Source organism: Lycorma delicatula, chromosome 5, assembly GCF_047948215.1.
Source record: "Lycorma delicatula isolate Av1 chromosome 5, ASM4794821v1, whole genome shotgun sequence".
In the NCBI taxonomy this organism is placed as follows: Eukaryota; Metazoa; Arthropoda; class Insecta; order Hemiptera; family Fulgoridae; genus Lycorma; species Lycorma delicatula.
This window is the reverse complement of record NC_134459.1, coordinates 133,869,731-133,893,263: the sequence shown is the minus strand read 5'-3', so window position 1 is coordinate 133,893,263 and position 23,533 is coordinate 133,869,731. Positions and strand designations below refer to the sequence as shown.

Here is a 23,533-nt window from a genome sequence, read left to right as displayed (position 1 = left end):
CAGTGACTGTATCTGTATTCAACACTGACGCAGATCTTTTGTGTTCCTTTTATTAACAGAACTGGTCTCTTTAAATTTTGCAACTAACCTTAATACTGATGTTTTGTTAGGAGCTGGTTTATCTGGGTACTTATGGCGAAACCAATCTTGCACTGCAACCACTGATTTCGTACTGAAGTACGACTCAACAATGAAAACACGTTCATCTAGCGAACACACCATCTTGTCTCTAGCAATACACTGAACATTATGATTGCATTGTTGTTTCTATCGGTAGTGTTCTTCTGCGTCGCTGCGATGTTTAGATGTTGGTTGAGTCCATTTCAGTAACGAGTAGGGGAGTAATCTTGACTTTTGAAATTTCATGGATAAATGGTTGATGGGTTGCATTTTATATGGGACACCTTGTATAAATTTCTATTTAAAGAATCCTTCCTTAGTTGTGTGGAAGAAACTAAACAGGATCACTTGAAGAACTTCCTTCTCAAAATAAAAAGGAATCATCTAAATCTTATCTTAATTAACAAAGAATAATGCTTAATCGTAATCATAACTGTTAAGTTAGCAATGACTGTGGAAAATGCTAGAGACAACAAAATGTTTTCCTTTTTTCTATTTACTAGGGTCATTACATTACTTATCTGAAAGCTTTTAAGGTCTTACCTGGGAGATGATAATGCAAAATCATTTTGTACCCAGAAAAACCAAAAAAAGAAAAAAATTTAAGATGTTATCCAAGTTTGCAAATGTTGCACAAACTTATCAGAGGAAAGATTTTATTGCATAGCTTATGAAAGTATCAATTTGTTTGTTTATCTTTTGACGTATGATGAAAGCAGCTATTGATGATGTTAATTTCCTGAATTATATATATATATATATATATAATTGTGGAAATGAGGAATCTAATAATAATAATGTAGGTGGTAGTGTAGAAGATTTTATCTACATAAAATTCTAAAATATTACTAAATCATCATATTACCAAGTTATTTTTGTAACAGACTTTGACTGTATTTGGGAATTGTGTATATATATTATTTGTTCATGCATAACGTTTTTCTTATTAATTCAATTGAAATAAATTTTATTGCATTTAACGCAGCTGCATTATATCACCACAAAAAGGAGCACATTAACCTCGCCAAATAGCTTATTGTTATTAATCAGTCACATAAAATTATGAAATAATTATTTTTAAAAAAAATGGAACCGACCTCAAAATGTACTAAGAAATATTTTTTTTCCAAATACTTAATTAATTCCTTAGACATGTTTTTGAATTTGTGCCAAAATACATGATCATTCTTGTTTTGTGATACATGAATGGACTACCTATTGATGGTGTGTATAAAAAGATGTAATAATTGCAAACTGAAAAACAATCTGACCATATAAATATGAATTTCATTGTTGTAATATTGGTATTGATTTTTATGAAGTACGCATACCTAGTATTATAGAACAAATTTATATTGTATCTAGAAATTAATATTTTAGAAGCTGGCACCGATTTAAAAAAGTGTCTTAAGGAATTAATTAAGCACTAGACAAAATTATTTCTTACTTTTTAGCAGATTTTGATGGTGGTTCCATTTTTTTTTTTTAAATTATTTTATTTTTCAATTCATCAAGAAGTATAGTTTAATCAGAAATCATGTTTCTAATTCAAGAAACAGCTTAAATCAAAATTCTGAGATACACGTAAGGTTCTTTCTTATTAAGTTACTGGCACTTAATATGTAAAACATAAAAAAACACAGGTTTTTTAGAACACTTTTCCCCTCAGGGTATGTTAAGAAAGGGAAAAATTTAATTAAAAATTGTTACATAAAAAAAAGTTGCTTAATGCTTTTATATAATATCAAATGTTATAACAAGATATCTTGAAAAGAAAGTGTTTGTTTATATAAAAAGTGGACAGATATTTCTACATATAAGTAATAAGTAACTCATTAAGAATGATGAATTTATCAAACTTTAATTCGTCAATGTTATATATTATTTCAGGAATCTGTCACAGAAATTGTTTACTTTGTCATAATTTTTGTAAATATTATTTATTTAAAATACTGTTTAGTAATAGCTGAAATGTAAAACTTTCATATGATTCTGATAATATAATTTATTTATTAATCACTAATTTACTTAGTCAGTATTGTCCTGTTCAAAGTACATCCAGCATTATGTTCACTTGTTATTATTTCTGGGTCATATGTTTATACAGTCGTTAACTTTTTGCATGCATATTTAATGTTGACTAAGCAAACTGAAAATAGATAATTATGTAAACAATAAATCTTAATTTAACATGACAGTTATAGGTAAAAATGTTACTTACTTTATAGTAATGTAATAGATATAATGTCTCTAGGTAATAATGTAGTAGTAATGACAATGCTATTAAAGTAAATACTAAAATAACTATCGTATAATATAATTTAAAAATATTTTTTTGTCTAGGCACCTGCTGTAAGTTTAAATCTTAAGATTTCTTTTCTTCCATAAAATTGAACATATTCAAATATTTTAATTTTTTCTTTACATAGGCCTTTTTTATCTCAGTAATTCTACATATTTTACATTGAGATATCATTTTTCTCTGTGTGGGAAGGAAATCAATATATCTAATAGCCATTTAGATTTCTAAAATCTTGAGTGAAAGTTTCTCTTTTTGTTAAAAATTTGGTTATCATGGTTTTGTGTAAGATAAGAGAGGTATTGTTTTGTCATATGAAATTTGACAGTTGAATGTCTTTTGTTATCTTTCATAAGATAAACCTTTATCTTATCCCTTACTTTGGGGGTTGAAACAGTATATGGGGTAACTAGTTCAGGTGGAGTGTTTAGGTTTACATTATGAATGGCTATTTTTTAGTTTCACTGCTTTCACAATGATTTGGTATTAATATTTTACTTTAAATCTATTTATTAAGTTTTTTATTTTCTATTAGTCAAAATAGAAAAAAAAAAATTGTAATTGTTGTAAGTTTGTGGTTACTTGTTTTTATCTTTACATGCTTTTTTTGAATTTTTTTTATTAATTCCTTTACATCATCTACTATTATGATTTAAAGAATGAGAATTTTTATCTGCTTTTTTACTTTTTATAAATGTTTTTATCATTTCTATTTATTGTTTTTTTTAATTCAATAGTTCTCTCATCATAGCTCTTTGTTTATATTTACTTATTATACATTTCTTCAAATTCCTCTTTGTCTCTTATATCCTTATGAGGAACTTAATTGTAATTTAGATTTTAATTTACTTTCCTCTCATCCTATAGTAGCATGAATTTCTGTGCTGTAAATCAGATTTTGGTGAGTACTCCTTTTATAGCACTTACATACTTCATTGATGTCCTTTTCTTTCTGTCTTCCAACTAATCTTATTCTCTTCCTCCTTGTTTCTGAACTATTTAAACTTTTTACCACTTCAAGCTCTTTTTCATGATGTTCCAGTTACAACTAGTAGTTTTTCTCCAATATTTCCCTTTTATCTTCATTAGCTTAATTTTATTAATTATGATGTATATATCCTTACTTTTAATCATTCTAGTTGTACAAGAACACTTCTGACTTTCTCAGCCTGTAAATCAAGTAATACTAACTGCAAAGAAGATACTTGTTTTGTTTGATATACCATGTTGTGCATGGAACAGAGAAAATTCCTTTACAAATTTGTATTTTAATGTTGTAAATACATACAGCTATGTTTAGCATAAGAGCTCTTGTATTCTAAATAAAATTGCTATCGTGCAACAAAAGCAGTCATATTGAATGATAAGTCTTTATCTGATGTATTACTGGTATAATATTATCTTACCAGTAATATATATCTTTGTCTGATAGCAGCCTTTTGTTATATTAAAGCAGTTTTATTAACTTCAGTTTAGATCTTGCACAGATTATTCTGCAGTAAATCCATATTCACTCTTTATTTTTCTTGAACTGATATCTGATGAAAGTATGATTAAGATTAGACAATTAACTTATGCACTTATTAGTGATATTTCATAATAATACTGCACCTTGGCCTAGTCTATTAGTAGAATTTTAGCGCAATATAATTTTATACCTAGTATATCTCAATACGTACAACTAATTCTGTTATTAAATTGAAAATCTGTTTAAACTTGACTAGAAAAATTATCATAATGGTGAACTTTGTTTTTAGATACAGGTTTTTTTTTCTCTAAAAAATGCTTATATGTGCACGTGCGTGCGTGTATTTGTGTGTGTGTGTGTGTGTATATATATATATATATATATGAAGCTTAAATTCATAGATTCAGATATTTACTTTATCTACTGTAATAAAATTTTTGGATTAAATTGGTAACCAACAAAGTACCTCCCTCTAGTTTGACAAGTGCCTTAAATTAGCATATGAATAACTAATACAAGATTATAAGTTAAACTGCATTGAAGAGAAAATTCTGAATATTTCAGTTTTCAGATAAAAAAATCAAATTCATCTTGCTTCCAATTCAAAAGACATAATAGACAACTTTCTCCACTACCAGTCAGAAGATGAAAATTCTTAATGAAAAGTTAAGTAAATGTAAGCACATTTTGTTGACACTCTCTCCTTTGCAAGCATTTATATATCATCGATTGTTATAAAGATAAAGAATTTTTCACTGATTTTTTTTTTTATATTTGTAATTTTTTTCAATTCCGTAATTTCAATGAAACAATTTCTAAAAATATATTGTTAACATATGTAAAAATATACAATTTATATCTCTTATCAAATTATAGCCACATGAAATTTTCATTCGTTATATCATCAATGTTGGAGCTTTTAAAAAAATGTGTTTCCTTTGTTCCTAGTAATGATATTGCAATGATTATTATATGGCAGTTAATATATTAAATGAATTCATCTAAAAAAAATTAGAATAAAATTTAACAAGAAAATTATAATTTAGCGACTAACTTGATATGTTCTTTTAATTCTATAATTTGGCATTTCATCTGTTTGTGTGTTTCAGTTACAGTCAAACATGTTTTCCAATTTTTGTGAAATTCTCCATTGAGATCCATGCAATTAAGTGAAATGAAAATAACCAAACATTTTTAATTACATGCCAGCTGATATTTAGTAATGTTAATTGGCAGCATTGTGTTTCGCATAACCTCCTCTGAAACCACATGTTCTTGGATTGTTGATATCTTGTTTAGTTTTTGTGTTATTGTTATTTGAGTGCAATGTGTTTAACTGTTAGAAGCAATTTATAATAGTGATTTTTGTAATGTACAATTTTTTTTTATGATTGAACTTTTGTCTTGATGTCATAACTGTAAACCCAGCTTTCATCTCCCATTATTTTCCTTTACGTGAATGTTTCATTTTCAGTGGCTTGTTCAAGAGGTGCTGACAAATGTCTACTCAAAGTTCTTTCTGTTCGGTCATCAAACGAGAAACAAACTTTGCTGCAACTCACTGCATGTTCAATTTTCCAGTCAGGATGTAATGGCATGATCCCTTTAAGATGCTAACCCCTTCTGCAAGTTCTCTGACAGTCAATCGGCAATTTTCACACACCAGATCGTTGATATTCTAAACGTGGGTGTCAATCAGTTGAAGTCGAAGGCCTTCCTTGTTGAGGGTCATCTTCAATTGACTGATGACCACTTTTAAATTATCTCCACAAGATTGTTTCAAAAATTGAAAAGTTTCTGTGAATGTTTTGCCCAATTTTACATTGTATTGTTTCTCCCAAAAATCTCACATTACAAAAATTGCTACTAACACTTAAACACATTGCCCTCAAATAACAATAATGTGAAATCTAAACAAGATATCAACAATCCAAGAATCTGCGGTTACAGAGGAGGTTATGTGGAACACAATGCTGGCAACCATAAATCACTAAGTATCTTTGTTGGTATGTAATTAAAAATGTTTGATTATTTTTTAAACAGACCTGTGTAAAATTTTTCATAAAATTGTCCATTTCAAAATATCATTGTTATATTTCCTCGAATGAGAGAGGAGGAGGTGGTTTCCATCACTTCTCCTGAATGTGATTTCCTCTCCATTCCTGAGATGACCTGACCTACTGTTGTACAGAATCGTGACATGACCTACTACAATACAGCGTGTCTTACCTTTTTCAATATATTATTAAATACTAATTTTTTATCACTTTCCACTGGGGTACCTTTTTGATGAAACATTTGAAAATATAAAATAGATGGGAATAAAATGAGTCTTCCTCAACAAACATTAGCCAGTGATATCCAGTATATCTGGAAACAGTGCTTTTGATTTTGCTATTACAGTAAGATGATTTTTTGAATCAGTTAGTAAACTACTGATTAACATTTCCTTTTTTCCATTTTCATTGAATTTGATTTTATTATTTTTATTTGTTAAATTCAATTCAAAATAAGTTACTTCACCCCAATCAAGCTAGACAAATCGAGTAAAATAAATCATGTAGTTTTTAAAATTGGCACAGTTGTTCCCTTGGTACCTAAGTTAGAAGAAAATAAGAAATCCTGGTGGTTGGGGGTTGAGCTTGAAGGGGGCCTTTAAAGGTGATTTTTTTTAATTTTTCACTTATATCTCAGAAACTATCTCTTGTAGTGAAAATTTGTATACATAAAAATCAAAACTAACAAATTTCCTATAAAAGTAAATTTATGCTTTTTTACAAAGGACCAATAGTTTCAACATTACACAGCCAAGAAAGTAACAGTATTTTCAAACATTGTGATTTATTCAAATTTCATTATTATATTATTCATTATCCATTATTAAGAAACAATCATCTCGTCAAGGTTGTTATTTTCTTCTTCGTCCAGCATTTGTCATCTACTGGAGGGCTGTTGGTGCAGGCTCCCTCACAGTTCCCATATACTGTTTTGCAGTTGATTCCCACCTTGGGATACCCACGAGTCCCACAGTCTGTCATACAATTACAAAAATTTGTGCTGTAAGAAGAAGGGGGGGGACTGCAGGTTCCACGGTTGTAAGGAGGTCAAAGATTTCTGTCTATGCCCTTCGCCCAACCTCAATCTGTAAGGCTGCCCAACCAATTTTGAACTAGCAGATACTCTGTAAGAGTGCTGCTGGGCGGCAAGGACAGTAGGTTTGACTTGATCTTAGTGATTGAGAAAAGCCAAGTATTGGTGGGTGTTGAGATGTTCAAAGGTATGGTACAACACAAGAAACATGCACCTGGCCAGCTTCAGTGACCTCCTGTGTTGTTGAAAAAGACTTATAACATGTTGGATACAGCTTTGAGGCTGCAGTCCTATCATTGACGTGCCTTTCCTGAAGATGGATGAGATAGTGTCACATCCACTAAACCCATGAATGAATAGGGATGCTTTTGGCAAAGTCAAGTTTTTGCAACTCCAAGGAGGAATACATTCTGCTTTCCACTTTCCCTCTCCCTGGTTTGATGAACAGAATGTTGGTCTCAGGTGGGGCTGATGCTGTCATCATGACCAGCACATATGACAGCTACATTTTCATTTGAAAATTTGTACTCTACATCGCACAGTTGTATCAGCATCAGCTTGTCTCACTTCAATTCCCTTTGCATCAGCTTGTCTCACTTCAATTCCCTTTGTGATCAATTTCTGAGACAGCATACTGATGAACTTGGCCTTGTTCTTCTTATTACCGAGGAACCGTTCTTGCTGAACCGTCACTGCAATTCCTTTGGTGAAATCAGTGTCAACTGGCGTCTTTGTGGTGCTTAGAGGTTGTTGTTCAGCACATTTTGTGCTGTTGACTGTGTCTGTGTTGTAAACAAACACAACAGTGCAGTATTCATCGTAGTGTCTCTTTATGTAAGTCACATATTGGTTGTGAAAACTGAGAAAGTTGAGGCTGTATTCCACTTAACACAGCGTAACAGAAAGCCACCATCGATAACATTTACGCTGAGCTTGAGATGGAGCGTTCAGCGTTCTTGTGAACTGGGAAAACTTCATATAAAGCCAACTTTTCATTTTTCTCATCCCACTGTCATCGAAAAGAACTAAGGGGAAAGGCGCCAGCCGACTCATAACACAGAAGATCCTGTAGATCCTTGTCATTTTTCTTGGAAATAGCAACTTGTTGGATTATGAGAAGTGGATCCACAACCACCACTTAATTATTAGTATTGATGTGCTGCTCATAGAGGCCAAGGATAAGACTTTTGTCTTTTTGAGCCTGTTTCATCTCCAAAGTTTTGCTCTATTTTGTATTCCTCTATTGTATTCTTGTTCAATTCCTTAGTGTTCTTTCAAGCCATTGTGGCAGTGTACATCACAGTTTGCAACAATACCTGTTGCCAAGGATACTAGTACAGGTGATTCTGTAAAGGGAGGGTGCTCAGACCACTCAAAGAGTTTGTCTTGCATCATTTCTTGTTTGCCATGACACACTATGATCCACATGCTGCTCCTCTGTTGAAAAATGCAGGCCAGCAAAGTCTTGGAATGCAGAGTTCATTTCCTTCACTGTAAAACTGCTGATTTGAATACTATCGACTATAATTTTATTTTTTATGCATATTATGTACGAATGCATGTGTTTGAAATCATTTAAAACATAGGAAAATGCAATAAAACCGTAGTCCTGAATAAATATGAAAACTTCTGAAGCTCATAGCTCTGAAATTATTGGTCCTACATAAAAAAACGCATAGAACCATTTTTGTAAGAAATTTTGTCAGCTTCAATTTTTATGTATACAATTTTTCACTGCAAGTGATAGTTTCAGGGATATGAGGGAAAAACTAAAAAAGGTCACCTTTAAAGGCTCCACTTGAGCTCATCCCCCACCCACCAGGACTTTTTATTTCGTTCAAATGTAGGTAAGAAGAAACAACTGTGCCAATTCAAAACTCCAACATTTATCTCTCTTGATTGGTTTTTTGTGTCTAATTTGACTGGGCTACTTGTTTACAATGTAATAGAAGCATTTTTTAGGCTAGATTTGTTTGTGTATGTGAGTTATTAACGTAAATACTGTGACAGTAAAATTTTGTTAAAATGATAATGTGCAATCAAATCTTAATATTTTTTGTTGGGCAGTGGTTGTACCTATTTAATATGGCAAGAGTGCATTATGCTGTGGTGTGGGAATGTAATTGATGTTTTTATATTGAATTTAATTTTCTTTACCTTGATTTATTTTCTTCTACTAGTCCACATAATGATGTCTATATTTCTCTTTTGTTGAAAAATAATTGTGGATAAAAATAATTGCTGTACAGTTTTTGAGACAATGATAATATTGTTTAGATTTAATTTTCTAAGCATTTGGCACCGTTGGTATTTTTTAATTGTATAATTAAAGTTCCATTTACCAACAATTTTAAAATATATTTCCAAATTGCTACTCTATGATCCGGGATGATGTATAGTTATAAACTATACATATGACATATGAATTTTGAATTAACATTTTATAAGAATTCCTTGATCATGGAGTAGGTACTCTTAAAGTACTTGGAAATATTTTTAAATTGTTGGTAAGTGTAACTGTAATTTATACAATGATAATATATTTTATAAAATTATAATTGATATAATGATCTTGTTAAAACCGATTGTTAAAATAATTGATGAGATAATAATAATTGACGCAAAGCAATTTAGTCTTTTTTTGTCAGTTGATTGCCAAGAAAAAATTTCAGACAATTGATTGGAGAAGGTTTTTTTTTTTAAAAACATTCAAAAAAGCTCTTATTCTGAAAGCCTTATTTTGGCTGATTGTCTTGAAATTCTTAATTAGAATGTTCTGTGTCTGTTATTTGTAGTAATTTTTTAAGTGGTTACGCTCTGTATTTCAGCAAGTAAAGGTAGCAGATACTTATTTTGTAGGATGTAATTTATTAATCTCTTTATTAACATTAAATAATAATTATAAAAACTTCTTAATTTAAAAATAAAATCCTATTAAAAAATTTTTTATAATTCTAATTAAAAGTAAAAAAAATTAGTCTAAAGATATATTCACTAAAATTAGGATATCAATTTCTTAACTTCGTAATAACTAACGATTGTTATTATTTAGTCCATACCTGTTTATCAGATTAAAATGGTGAATCCCTCTTTTGATATTTTTCAATTTGTTTTTTATTATGAAATACTTTGAAAAATAAATTTGACTGATCAAAATTGAATATGTCCTTCCTCATAAATAGCAGTTTCTAGCCCATGTATATATCTAGTCATATGTAATGTCTTAGTTTCTCCTACTGTTTTTGTAAATGAAATATCGTGCTATAAATTACATTTTTTTTTGTCAACTATCAGCTTTCTACCCATTGTTTTTTTTTTGTTATTCATATGACAGCAGAACAGCTTGATCAATTGTTTTTATTAATATTAGTATAACTGTAACTTTTATTACAAGCTTGCTATTGCTTTTTTTTACAATTACTGCAATCGGTTGTTGATTGATTGATTACAAGTATATCAGTTGAAATTTTAGCGTATATTAACTTGTTCCACCTTTCTATAATTCATGAATTATTATCTTCGTTTAAAGATAAAATGTTATGTCTTAGAGTACATTGTTCTTTATAACAAAATTGCTTAAATTAGTCTCTAAAAACTCTCTGTAAAATGGTAATTAAAAAATTAATAAGTAATGTACAGAAACATAGAACAGATATTGTAAGAAAGAACATGAACATTTTATTTTTCTGGTTTATTGTTACATGATTCTGAAAAAAGGATATGGTGGAAATAGTACCTCACTAGATAATTAAAAGTTCCTGTTCCAGAAGATATCATCAAAATATGATCATGAACAATCCTTAGGTTTACCAGGTTGGGCAGAGGTATTGTCACTATAAACTGATTAACTGGAATTGTGCTTGCTCCTACAGAGAAATTAAAATAAATTACACTAATATAAGAATGTGAAGGGACTAGAAAGCACAATAAAATTGAGAAAAAATTGTGTTAAAAATATACTTGATTTTACTACATATATTTTTACTAACATGGTTGAATTCAAAAGTAGAAAAAATATTATCCCCCATTATAGTAAATGCACTACTAGCCAGCCATTTTACATGAAAATTGTGACTGTGCAATTATTGCTGCCGCCTGAAAACAATTATTATTGTGACTGTCTTCTGTCAAAAGTACCATAAAAAATTACATTTAAAATTTAATGTATTTTTATTTCAGAATAATCTTTTCCCAATAAAAATAAATATTTAATAGATTCACCCCGTTTTATTGTTTATTAGTATAAAAGTAAACAATTTTAAATACCTTCTGAATAAGTTAAATCTTAATTTAATCTCATTTTCGATTAATGTTTTATTTGTTTTTAATTATACAGTTCAGTTAGTTAAAAAAAAAAAAAACAAAAAACAAACTGTTGTGGTATATATACATATAGAGTAGTTTACCTAAAAAGGTAAGTTTTGAGTGTGTGACAATACTGGGTGGTTTTAAAACCAAAGCCATTTTGAACTGCAGTTTGAGTCACCTTTCTTGTTGTTACTGCTAGCACCTATTAATTGTGAATGTTATTACTCTTGTCAAATTTTTTTCATTCTTTCCCATTCAACAAAATATTATTACAGAATTTATATATATTTGATATCCCTCTTCCCTTTTCTTTCCTTTTATATAATGATCTGTAGGTAGGACCTACAAACCTTCAGAAATCTCCCCCTACTACATCCCCCTTCTATATTCGTATAACTTTCCTGAAATATTCTAACAACATTCCTCTCCCTCTTCTCTATATCTTCTTTCATTTTATCACTTTCAAACTTCTTACAACTCTGCTAATTTAGTCTTAACTTATTCATTCTTGTTGGATTAATTTCTGCAACTCTATTATCCGTACTCTATCATTCTTTTTTATTATCTTTTCCAGTGCTATAAATTTGAATCACATTTTTGATCATTTTCTTGCAATACATTTACTTAGGCGTTCATTAATAATGAATGACCTTTGGATACTACTGACATGTTTACAATATCAGTCTATGACATCACCAAATCCTTCCCACTTTGTAATATCTTTATATCCTTTATCACATCATAAATGTCAGATTTGTTATAGATGTGGTTTTATTTTAAACCCAAATCACTCTTCTTCCAACATATTCTCTCATCTTCCTTTCCAGGATCTAATAATCCATTGCACTGTTAATTCTCTTCAGTCTAGCATCTTTCTTCTGCCACATCTGGTAGCATCATATTTTCTTTTCCATTGTTTTGCACTGTTCACACTTCAGTGCAGTAATGCAACATTGTTGTTGGTTTTTTCTAAAATTCCTTATTATTAAGTCGAGCAAAGGGTTGCCATAGTGGAAGATTTTGTGTTCCGAATCCTTTAAAAGAACTGCATCATGTATACACAGAAAAATATCCATGCATATACCATTATTCCAGCAAAGAGTAGCATACATAATTTGGTTAAAAAATAGCATTCAATTAGGTTGATTTCAAACATAACAAATTAAATTTTCATTTCATCTCATTTATAAAATGCTACATGTGACAACTGTGTTTAGTCTCAAGCAGATCGGTTTTATGCTCCTCATCCTTAGTTATACTCAAAAGAAATCAAAAGAATTCTGTAATCAAAATATATAACAGAATAAAAACTGTCATACACTATTTATGATCTTTTTTATAATTCCTTTCTGGTTTGTTGGTAGGTTTACAACATCCACCTAAAAAGAATTTCCACACTCAAGGTTATCTCTTTTTCTCATTTAATTAATTATTTCATTTTATTGATTATACAATTTCTCTTGAGGAATGCTGTAGTTTTTGGAATTTTTTTCTTGTCTTTGAACACTTTACAAACTTGTGAAATAAAGAATTGATCTATTATACTATGCTATAATTAATTTTGTGTATATTAATTATGTTTATTATTTCTGTAAAATATACCCTAAGAACATTGTCTATGTAATTTGGGATTGCTATCAATTTTGGTTTCCCCGATGTGGTGTACTACACATTGTTCTCTGCATTATGCAGTTTTGTATGTAAATTTATTAATATATATTGTTTTTATTTGTTTCAGATATTATTCTGCCTTTCCTCCGTTAATTTCAAAAGGTAGTGTAGAAGTTTTTACTTCCCAGTTGTTGAACACTTCAGTATGGAATGGCAAAAAGATATTAGGATGCTCATTTGGTAAAAATCAATCTGTATCAAACATTGGATGTAAAGAAAAGTTTGTAGCTACAAAAAGTAAATGGGAAGAGGAAAACAAAGAAAACCAGGGCTTTAAAGATGTTGGTAATGAAAAAATGAGATCAAGGTCAATGATAAAGCAACAAATCACTCAGAAGGTTAGAAAAAACATGGCTAAGTCTTTGGATCGCAAGGATGATATGTTAAAATTGAAGGTAACTCTAGATGGTGGTAAAACACGTCGTCTTGATGATCCTAATCTAGCTAGATTGTTATCAAAGTTTGATTATGGAATGAGAGCTTTATGGGCAAATGACAAATCAGCGGATGATCTTAGTGGATGTGATGAAGACCTTCCTATGGATTTCCAGCAACTTTTAGATTCTCCTGATATGACCAATTCTTCAGACAGTCTCCCTTTTGAGTTTTATAAGAATATAAATAATAAACAGAATGTAATGTCCTCTTTTAACGGTCCTTTTATTCAGTGTGGTACAAATATAACAAGCTCAATTTGGTCCGAGAAAACAGACGGTATAAGCATTTCTATAGAAGGATGTAATGGATCTGATAGCTGTAATGATAATATAAATAACAGTACCCTTCTTCCATCACTTTCTGGTTGTTCAGTATGGAGTAATAATGAAAATGATACCAGCATATTAGAAAATAAAAAAATCAGTGATCCTTGGGGATTTGGTGAAAATATTTATCTTGAGATACCATGCAAGAAGAATTCTGATTTTGAGAACGCTGAAAAAAGCTATCTCCAGGAAAAGAAATGGTCATCAGATATTGAAAATGCTAATTGTATGATTACCGATGAAGAAAAATTCTTTACTTGCAAAAATTATATCGATTCGAGCTTGTCAACATTGAACCACAATAAGGAGGACAGTTGTTTCAAAGAAGTTGTTCCAATAAAGTCGATCGATAAATTGATTGAAAAGTATAGTCCCACCAAACCAAAATTATTGAATTGCTGGAAGAGGCCTGAACAAGTTACTGGTGTTGTTTGGGATGATGATGAAGATCTCTTAACTTCTATGCGTACTCACTTTCAGCCAATTAGTTCTAAAGAGACTAATGCAAGTGTACATGATAGAGTTGTTCCATCTGTTCCAAAGTATGCAGATGGTACTACTTTTCAGATATCTAACAGCTTGGACAAGCCTTGCTTTCTCCGCAGTGAGAGTGGTGCTTTCTATTTAGATTCTGATAAAGATCAGAAATATAGGGAGTTCAATGACGATTCTCTCGAAACTTCTGGTAATTTCATCCCAAAATTTAAGGTTTGCCAGAATGAAAAGTTCTGTCAGACCGAAGAAATATCTGTGAGCTCTGATAGTGAAGAGTTCTATTTCCCAGGTGATGAAAGACATGCAGAAGATTGCCTTGAGAAAGATTCTACAGCCACTTGTATCACTGTTGATGGATGGGTTGCAGCTTGGCCTGCTGGGATTTGGAGTAACACACCTCAACCATGGTAGGTATCCAAAATTCTTATTTAATTTTATTTTTAAATGTAATTATTCATAAAAAGTCTTTACAGAAATGTAAACTGCCTGCTTAAATGCACATAAAAATTTATTCTTTGTGTTATATATATATATTATTCTCAATAGCCATGCAAATGAAATGCCTATGATTGAGGCAATATTAATTGCGATGGTGAGGATGATGATGTTTAAGTATTGTGTTTATTCATGAAGTAACTGCAGGATGTGCTCAATTAATATGTACGTTAAAAACTTAATGAACAGTTTATTATTGTGAATAAATATTTTTGGGATTATGACTTGATCTGAACTGGCCTTCAGTCCCTTATGAGCATACTTGATTTTCCTGATCATACTGAAAGTTTCAAGATAAGCCCAAGAAAATGTTTTGTTCAGTTAAGCCCAAAACATATTTTGTTCATCATCTGTCACCAAAAATGTCCAGTTTTTTGTGTGTGCGTGCATGTGCACACACACACACACACACACACACAGAACTGGTTTGATTGTATACCAAATTTTGAACAGTTTCCGTTGATTTAGAAGTAAAAATAAAAATAACAAATTAATGTAGGAGTAAAAAATGCTGTTACACATAATATTAGTGTAAATAACATGACAGTCTAGTTATTGATTTCATTAATAACTAAACATGATAACATTTTTTTTTCACTCCTAGTAATAATAATAATAAAGTAATAAAAAAATTTTTATTATTAACATATTAATTTATTTAATAGATTAATTATATTTTAATTATTAATAATTTTTCAGTGCTATTTATTGGGAATAATGATTCTTCTCTAATTCAGTTGAATTTTTATTTTATATCGATAACCCTACTATAATAATTGGAAAAAATCTAATCTTGCACCCAAAAATATATTTGTAATCTTAACTGCATAAAAAAATATTTAAATAGAAATATATATTTTTAATGTTAATGTAATGCTTTATTTACATTTGGTTTATTTATAAATCATTTCAGTAATTTGGATAAATTTGCTATTTGTTGCTCCATCTATGACCTATGAGATCATATTTCTATCTAAAAATGAGTAGATTATTTAAACAATGTTGAACATGTGTACAATTAAAAATTTTAACTATAAATTATCAGTGTAGCAATACTGTTACAATCATTTAATACAATCATTTTCACAGTGTGGAAAGTAGATTAAAAATTTTTAGGATTTGATAAAAACTATGAATTATACTAAAAAAATTATACAAATACAAAGAAACAGAGATAATTCGTGAATTTGGACGAAGTTTAATTATAATAATGATGGTTTGCTAAGTTAGTTTCTCTGATGAAATAACTGATGTGGCGATTTTGCATTTATTTTGCTTTCATCATATATATATGATTAGAACAGTTTTATTATCATAGATTGTTATATAACAAGATTTAAAAAATTTTGGTGTCTTAATTGTAGTAATTTGTTCTTTGATGATGTGTGATGCCAAACAATGTTTTCAGTAATTGCACAGTAAGTGAATCATTTGAACTTTCTACTTTGGTGTTCATTATTTATGATAAATTTGTAAATTATTATTAATTACACTTAAATTCTTATCCTAGCTCTATTAAATGTATGTGGGCAAAAAAATTAATTCTACTATTTGTTATATAAGACATTTTCTTTTAGGTTTATTTCTGTCTTAATTTTATTTATATTTTTATATTCTGTTAACTGAAAAAGAAATATTTCTATTATGGCAGGTGTGAAGTTTGGAATGCAGGAGTGAATAAAGCGCAAGAAGATGGAGATCATTATTTACAACTAAGGGATGAAATTTTAGAAGAGGGAGAAGAGTTGCTTTCAAACTTGAGCTCGATGCAAGATCTTCTGTTGAATAGTGAAGAAGCACTTCCAGTTAATCCTCCCTCTCAAGTAAATATGATATGTAAAATTAAACAAATAAACAAGACTTGACTGGAATGTGAACCAGAGATCTCTTATTGAACATATGGATGAAAAATTTATCAGTCAATCAGATATTTCTGCATGCCAGATAATTCTGGAAATGGGTGGGGGTTTTTCTGAAATGGTCATGTTATAAAGCGCCTTACTTTATTAGCACTTGTTAAATGGCGTGCTATTTGGTTTGTTTACTTCCCTCTTTGGATGGAATTATTTGTATCATTTTGCTACCCTTCTTTAAGTACATGATAACTTTGTCATTCATCTCTTTCCCTTATTCTTGGTCGCTTCCTTCCTAGTATTTGGTGGGTTTTGTCTCAAGATTACTGTAGCTTGTGTAGGATATTTTGGTATTAATTTATAACTGTGCTGTTAACTGTCATTTTAATTGGCAGGGGTAACTCTACTCTGGCTGTATATCTTATTGGTACCTGATTTGTAGCTGATATTTTTGATAGGTAAATGAGATTAACTTTGATGCTAGAGTGGTAACTTGTCTGCCTTTTCATAGGGTTTTGAGTTTGAGTTCTGGCCAAATTTAACACATTGTTCACATAACAAAATTTTAGCTTTTATTTACAAAATGTGTACTCTAATTGAATATCAGACTGCAGTCATATCGTTAATAACAAAGCAATGTAGTTTCATGCATGTCTTATTGTTGAACAGGGGATTTCAAACAGTTTTGTTTACAACACTTCAAACAAGTTCCACGTGAGCACCTTATGTGGTGTGTAAAACGCCTAGGCAATATTCAGTTTCATGCCACACATTACGAAGATTGTCATTACAAAGAATATGGAGTTATACCATTAACTACTTATTTGATGATTCTTTTTAGTTCATTGATGTTCGCAGTGTTGACTATACCTTTGTTGTACGTACCATCTTTGATAAATCCCCAAAGAAAGAAATTGAATGGCATAATATCAGGGGATCGAGGTGGTCAAGTAATTGGTCCATCACAGCCAATCCAATGTTGAAGAAATTGTTCATGTAGTAAATATTGGGTTGCTGATGATGAAGAATTTGTGGTACTCATACTCTTGTAACATGTGTAGACAACTAGCACTAGTAACCATTGACTTGGCAAAGAAGAATGGTTCGATCACTTCAATGCACACCAAAAGTTGTGGCTATCATGTTGTGTTTCTCAAATGGCTTCTTGCTACCCCAGATTCGACAATTATGATAGTTAACATGACCAGAAGAAAGGAAGGCAGTTTTGTTACAGAAGATTACTTTATTTAAAAACACATTATCTTTGTTCACTTATCAACAATCTCCACAGCAAAATTTTAATGGAGTAGTTTGTTTTCGTCTTCAATTGCATGCACAAACTGAATTTTGTATGCATGAACTGTTAAGCACTTGTGAACCTTCACGATTATCAGTTGTAGTATTCCCAGTTCACACATGGCAAGTCGATTTAGTCAGGCTTCTCTGAAAAGTTTGCCAAACCTATAACTTCCACAGTGTTGGGAGGTCTTCTAGCGCCTTTTTTATGTACTACATTTCCTATATCCTTAAACTGCTGATGCCAACATTTAATAGTCTTTATTAGAAGGATCACGGCCTTACTCTAAAATGAAAACATCTATGAACAGTAATAACAATCTGCTTTCATGAAACCATAGTATGCAATTTTTTTCTCCTGCCCAGTAGCCATTGCTCAACTGATGATTTCCCTGATGTTAACATCGGGTCAGCATGTTCGCATGTTCATTTAAGATCATCAGTAACTGCAGTACCTACACCAATATTTGGAAAAGGAAAAAAAAAAAAATATATATATATATATATATAAAGAGAGAGAGAGAGAGAGAGATAGAATACATATTTAGTTAAAAAGTAGTGCCTTTTTGTTATTGCAGTAAAGATCAATAAAGAGCCAGAAATCTGAAATAAATAATGTTGATGTATTATATCAGTCTTAGTGATTTGTGGTTTGTAGATAGTGGTTGTCCTGTAAAACATGTATATTTTTTTGAAAATTTTCCTTGTCTGTCTTGAAATTTGTTGGGAGTGTGGTTTTCTGAAAACTAATTGGGAGAATTTTGTTAATAATTTATAAACTTCCTTGTTGGACTGATACTATCAGTCTTTCCTGCAGAAGACTTTGGATTTTAATTGCTTCAGACTTGGCTATTTAATGCTATAAAATTTCCATACCTTATTCCCATGTAAAAGGTTGAACTTGTGTAATAAATATCCCATCTTAAAATAAAGTTAGCTATGGGAATGTAAATATCAGCGAGTATAATCTTAAACTTTTAGTGTGATACTTCAGGCAGTATTTTGAGCAGCATGTTTCAGGCTAAAGTGTGTAAAGATCAGGCATAAAATTAATTTGCTCTTTAATTATGAAAAGAAAACCAAGGTGTACATCATATTCTGTACAATAATAAAAAAGGTGAAATTTGTAAAAATATACACCAACAGAGATTAAAATATTTAGATTTTTAAATGTGGTTTGTCAAGAAATTAAGATAAGAAAAGAAATAACAAAAGTAAACTGTTTATAAAGTAGATTTTTTTTTTTTTAATTTCTTGACAGAATAAAGAAACTAATAATGTAACCCAGAGGACTGTAATGTCATTTATTAAGATCGAATTTTAATTAAATGTTCAGTTCAACTACCAAATATCAGTAATTCTCATAATACCTAATTTAAAAAAATAACTTTAATATAGATCTTTTCATTATGATTTTATTTACAGGTTGAGTCTAATTTTGTGTTTAAAACGAATACGATTCCGCTATCCTCAGAAATGGAGCGGAAAGTTAACGAACGACATATTACTTTGAAAATACCCCAAAAGGATCATAAAAGGTAAGATTTATGTTGGAAACTCATTAATGATTATAAAATCAGTTTTTGTTGTAAACAGAAATAGCTAAACACTTTACTGAATAGTTTATTTTTAAAGCCAGATAAATAATACTTTTCTTAAGATAAAAACATCCCTATTTGTTTCTCTATAGAGAAATTTTAAATGCATGTTAAATTCACTATTTTGAATTAGCAAGTCTAATTAATTGTGTTGTCATAGAATTTTCTAATCCACTTTAGGTGTAAATGAATTGCAACTGAATTGCTAGGAATTCATATGATGGTAAATATTATTAATTTTTTATTATAGTATTCTGTATGATAATTATCTTGCCTAGAAGTGGGAAGTATTGGCTTGGGCTGGATTTCTTATCTGCGCAAGGAAATATGGGGAAGAGGTAATCTGGTAGGTTTCAAAGAAGGGTTTACTGAGCTGATTTTCATGGACCAGAAATCATGGTATAAAAAAACGTTAGTTGAAAACATTTAAAAAATAGAGTTGTTGGCTACTGTCAACATTACAACAATTGGCTTGGTAATTGGTTTTGTTGTCATTACAACAAAACATATTGGCTTTGTAAATTGTCAGATAGCTTTCTTTTAGGAGAAGGGATCTTTTCCAGTCCTTCAATTATCAAGGTGCCCAACAACCATTTTGCTAAAACTATTTGGCTGTCAATGTGTAGATTTATTATCCTGAGGAATTCTAATATTCACTGATCAATATATTTCATTAGTAGCAGGCTTATTTTACTAAAGATATGTCTGTTTATATAATAAAACATGTATAAAGCAGTCATCTAATATTGCTACAGTATTTTTACAAAATGGTAGTCCATATGTCTTGCAAATATATGTCCTGCCTTGCAAATATATGTTGCATATATGTGTTTCTGTATTTATTCAGTAGTTTCAAATAATTTTTATATTTTTCACTTAGTTAAAACTTTAAATTAAAATTTTTAGTAGATTTTTTTAGTAAAATATTTAACCTATAAATGGCTGGTACCAATTATTTGAGATTTTGATGTATATTTAGATGAGAATCATTTCATGTAAATACTATTCTGCAAAAAAAGATATTATTTTCAAATAAAATATCATCAACTTTATTTGACCATACAAGATTTATGTGTTAAGTGAATTAATTGTTAAACAAAATATAATTATCATGTTAGAACACTTGTATTTTTTTAGGAATTTGAAAGAAAATATATTGAAATGAAAATACAATTAAATAATGTATTAACTATAAGCTGTTATATAGTAGAATAGTTAACTAAATATACATTTAAAAAAAAAAAAATCTAAATATATTAACAAAGATAATAAAATAAATTTTAAACTTTTGTGATAAATTATTGTATTGCAGGTGTTTGATAAAAGTTGTTTTTAAATAAGAAGTAATTTTTTTCTATAACGAATGTAAAAAATAAATATATAGAAACATAAAACAAATTGGTATGCATTTTTCAGAGAAAAAAATTTTACAAAAACAAATTTTAGCATTAATAAACCTTTTTTCAGGAAAAGGTAACTATAAGAAAACATTAATTTTCATTAATGAAAATGAGCCAGCCATTAAAAACCAATTTTTGTTGATCTAGACATTAGTATAATAGTGGCTTTCTTTTTTATTAAAAATTTTTGATTGTAAGAAAGGACTTATATATGATTATTTATAATTATTAATGTCTTTGTTAAACAGATTCTAGTATAAGCAATTTTGGCATATGCATATCCCATTCCAGAAGTTTTTCTTTATTTCTGTCTCAAATAAACTTACAATACATACATATAAATTTATTTTTTATGGGGAAAAAGAACTATCATATTCTACAGAAATATATAGGTCACACAAAAGAAATGAAAAGAATTTGAGGACGTGTTCTACAAGTAAAAGTAAAAAAAAAGGTTATGTAAATACAGGTCCTGAAATAGCTTTGTTTTTTGATTGTATCTGGTTAAAAATTTTCTGATTTCTGTTGTAGAACTTAAAAATGCAAGGGTAAATTTGACGGTTTATGTGGTTTTTGACCTGAAAAATTGAATGAAATGTATTTGGATAATTATTGTAAAATGCAGAAAATTGTTATTGCAAAATAGATTTTTTTTTTTAATTTTACATATACTAATAATTACATAATTAAATTGCCAGAAAACAGAGAAAATTTATGTATCATCATGTGAATATGAATATGAACTAGAATTAAAGAAATTTGACTTTTGTTACAAACAAAACTGACTGGAACATGGCAGAGAAATATTGAATTATAATTTTAAACTGATACCAGAATCTCTTCAGTATCATAAAATATATTGAAACAAAATCAATTGGTAATGAAACAAAGAAATTTGAAAAAAATAAATGTAGATATCTTTTTGTAAAGTTGGCTGTATTCTCAGCCGGCCGATCAACAGTTTAAATTTGTGTATTGCATTTGAGTAGTTTTGTATGCTTTGCTTTCAGAATTGAAGAAAATTGCTGTTTAGTATCATTTTATAAAAATGCCTTTTAGTTTTTAAATTAAGAACATGCACACATAATTTTCATTTATGGGTATTGTAATGGAAATTTGCTGGCTGCACATTGTGAATATCAAGAAAAATTGTTTAATAGAAGGACTCTAAATCCAAAATCCTTCACCTCATATTTCAGTGTTTACTTACAACTGGTTCTATTTCATTTTGATAGTATTCTGTTGAATACAGAGAACAATGCCTTGCCAAAGAAGAGCAGAACTTATATAACTTTAAAAGCAAAACTTTATAAGACGATAATTTGGCTAGTTCGATGTAGCCTAGAGTTAAGACTAAACAAATTTAAAATCTCACCAGTTTATGTTGGACATTATATTATGGCAAAAGAATACTTTGTAAAAATCTGCTACATTTTATATTTTGTTATAGATATTTATGTTTTGATATTTATTTCTGTTACATCTTTGTTACTGGTTTCAAGAAAATGTCACAAAGTTGTTTTATTTATTGATGAGGAAATCTTTGAACAGGTTGATAAATCATCACTGAAGTTTTAAAAATCCACAGTAGAAAGTAGTTTCAGCACAGGTTTTATGTTAATTTGGTGTAGTATTTATTGGATCATTTATTTCTTAAGATTGTGTTAGGGGAAATATATACCTAAATTCCCTTAAAGAATAATTTAGGATTCTTTTACAAAACATTTCTGTTCTAAGAAAAGGAATGATTTTTCAGTACATCAGGGCGCTCCTCATTTTTGTTAATAAGTTGGGAATTATTTAAATAGGTTTATGAACATCTGGATCAAGAAAGATTAGGTCACTTGACCTAATGCCAGTGGATGTCAGTGAGGGTAATTATATGAAATTATTAGTGAGAAAAAGTAAATAGAAAACAAGAATTACTACAAGAATTTTCAATTCTATTAAAATAACATGAAACAATCCTGATAAGTTTAAGAACCACCTAAGAAATTTTATATAAATTGAAATATTGTAGAACAGTAAAGGAGAACAGTTTGAACAATTATTGCAATAGTAAATATGTTGTAACACGCTTTTTTTATTTATTTATGTTTAAAATTATATTATATTTTTCTGCTATGTGGTTTGTTAAAATTAAAATATCTTACTCTTCTAATGTTTACTTGTCATTACATAAATTATCTCTGAATTAAACTCCAGATTTTTTTCTAAAATTTTATTTTTTTATTGGCACTTTAACAAAATTTATTGTATATTAAACCTGAGAAATTGTGTTTTGGAATTGCAATTTCCTGATTTTACAATAATTTTCAAAAAAAAAAAATATTTGAGGTGATTGTTATATACGCTGTTTTCATTTTTCAAGTCAAAAACTATGAAATTTCAAATTTACTGCTAAATTTAAGTTCCAAGAATTTTAGTGTGGCTTCGTTTTACCCTTAAATCATTAAATCAAAATTTTTCACCAGATAACTAGAAAACAAAGCTTTTCAAGACCCTTATTTATATGAACTATTTCTTTATTTTTATTTGTAGATTATTGGGTTGAAATTCTTTCAGTTTCTTTGTTAAATACCTGGTATATCTCTTCTCTGAAGTTTTCTCTTTCATTACTTAAGCTGCTGTTAAATTTTATTGATATTAATGTAGTTATAAATAAAGTAGGATAGA

General features: G+C 29.4%; 1 protein-coding gene across 5 annotated transcripts in view; it reads left to right on the top strand.

Moving 5' to 3' along the window:
- LOC142325397 (uncharacterized) overlaps positions 1 to 23,533 on the top strand; it is a 70,415-nt gene that overhangs the window by 28,164 nt on the left and 18,718 nt on the right. For all 5 annotated transcript variants that reach the window (XR_012756527.1, XM_075367123.1, XM_075367124.1 and 2 more), the window contains 3 exons: positions 13,024 to 14,622; positions 16,362 to 16,533; positions 19,285 to 19,397. Coding sequence is in view for 4 of the 5 variants with exons in the window: in XM_075367123.1 (XP_075223238.1) it covers positions 13,024 to 14,622; positions 16,362 to 16,533; positions 19,285 to 19,397 (1,884 nt within the window). In the remaining variant the exon portion in view is untranslated. The remainder of the gene's footprint in view (positions 1 to 13,023; positions 14,623 to 16,361; positions 16,534 to 19,284; positions 19,398 to 23,533) is intronic.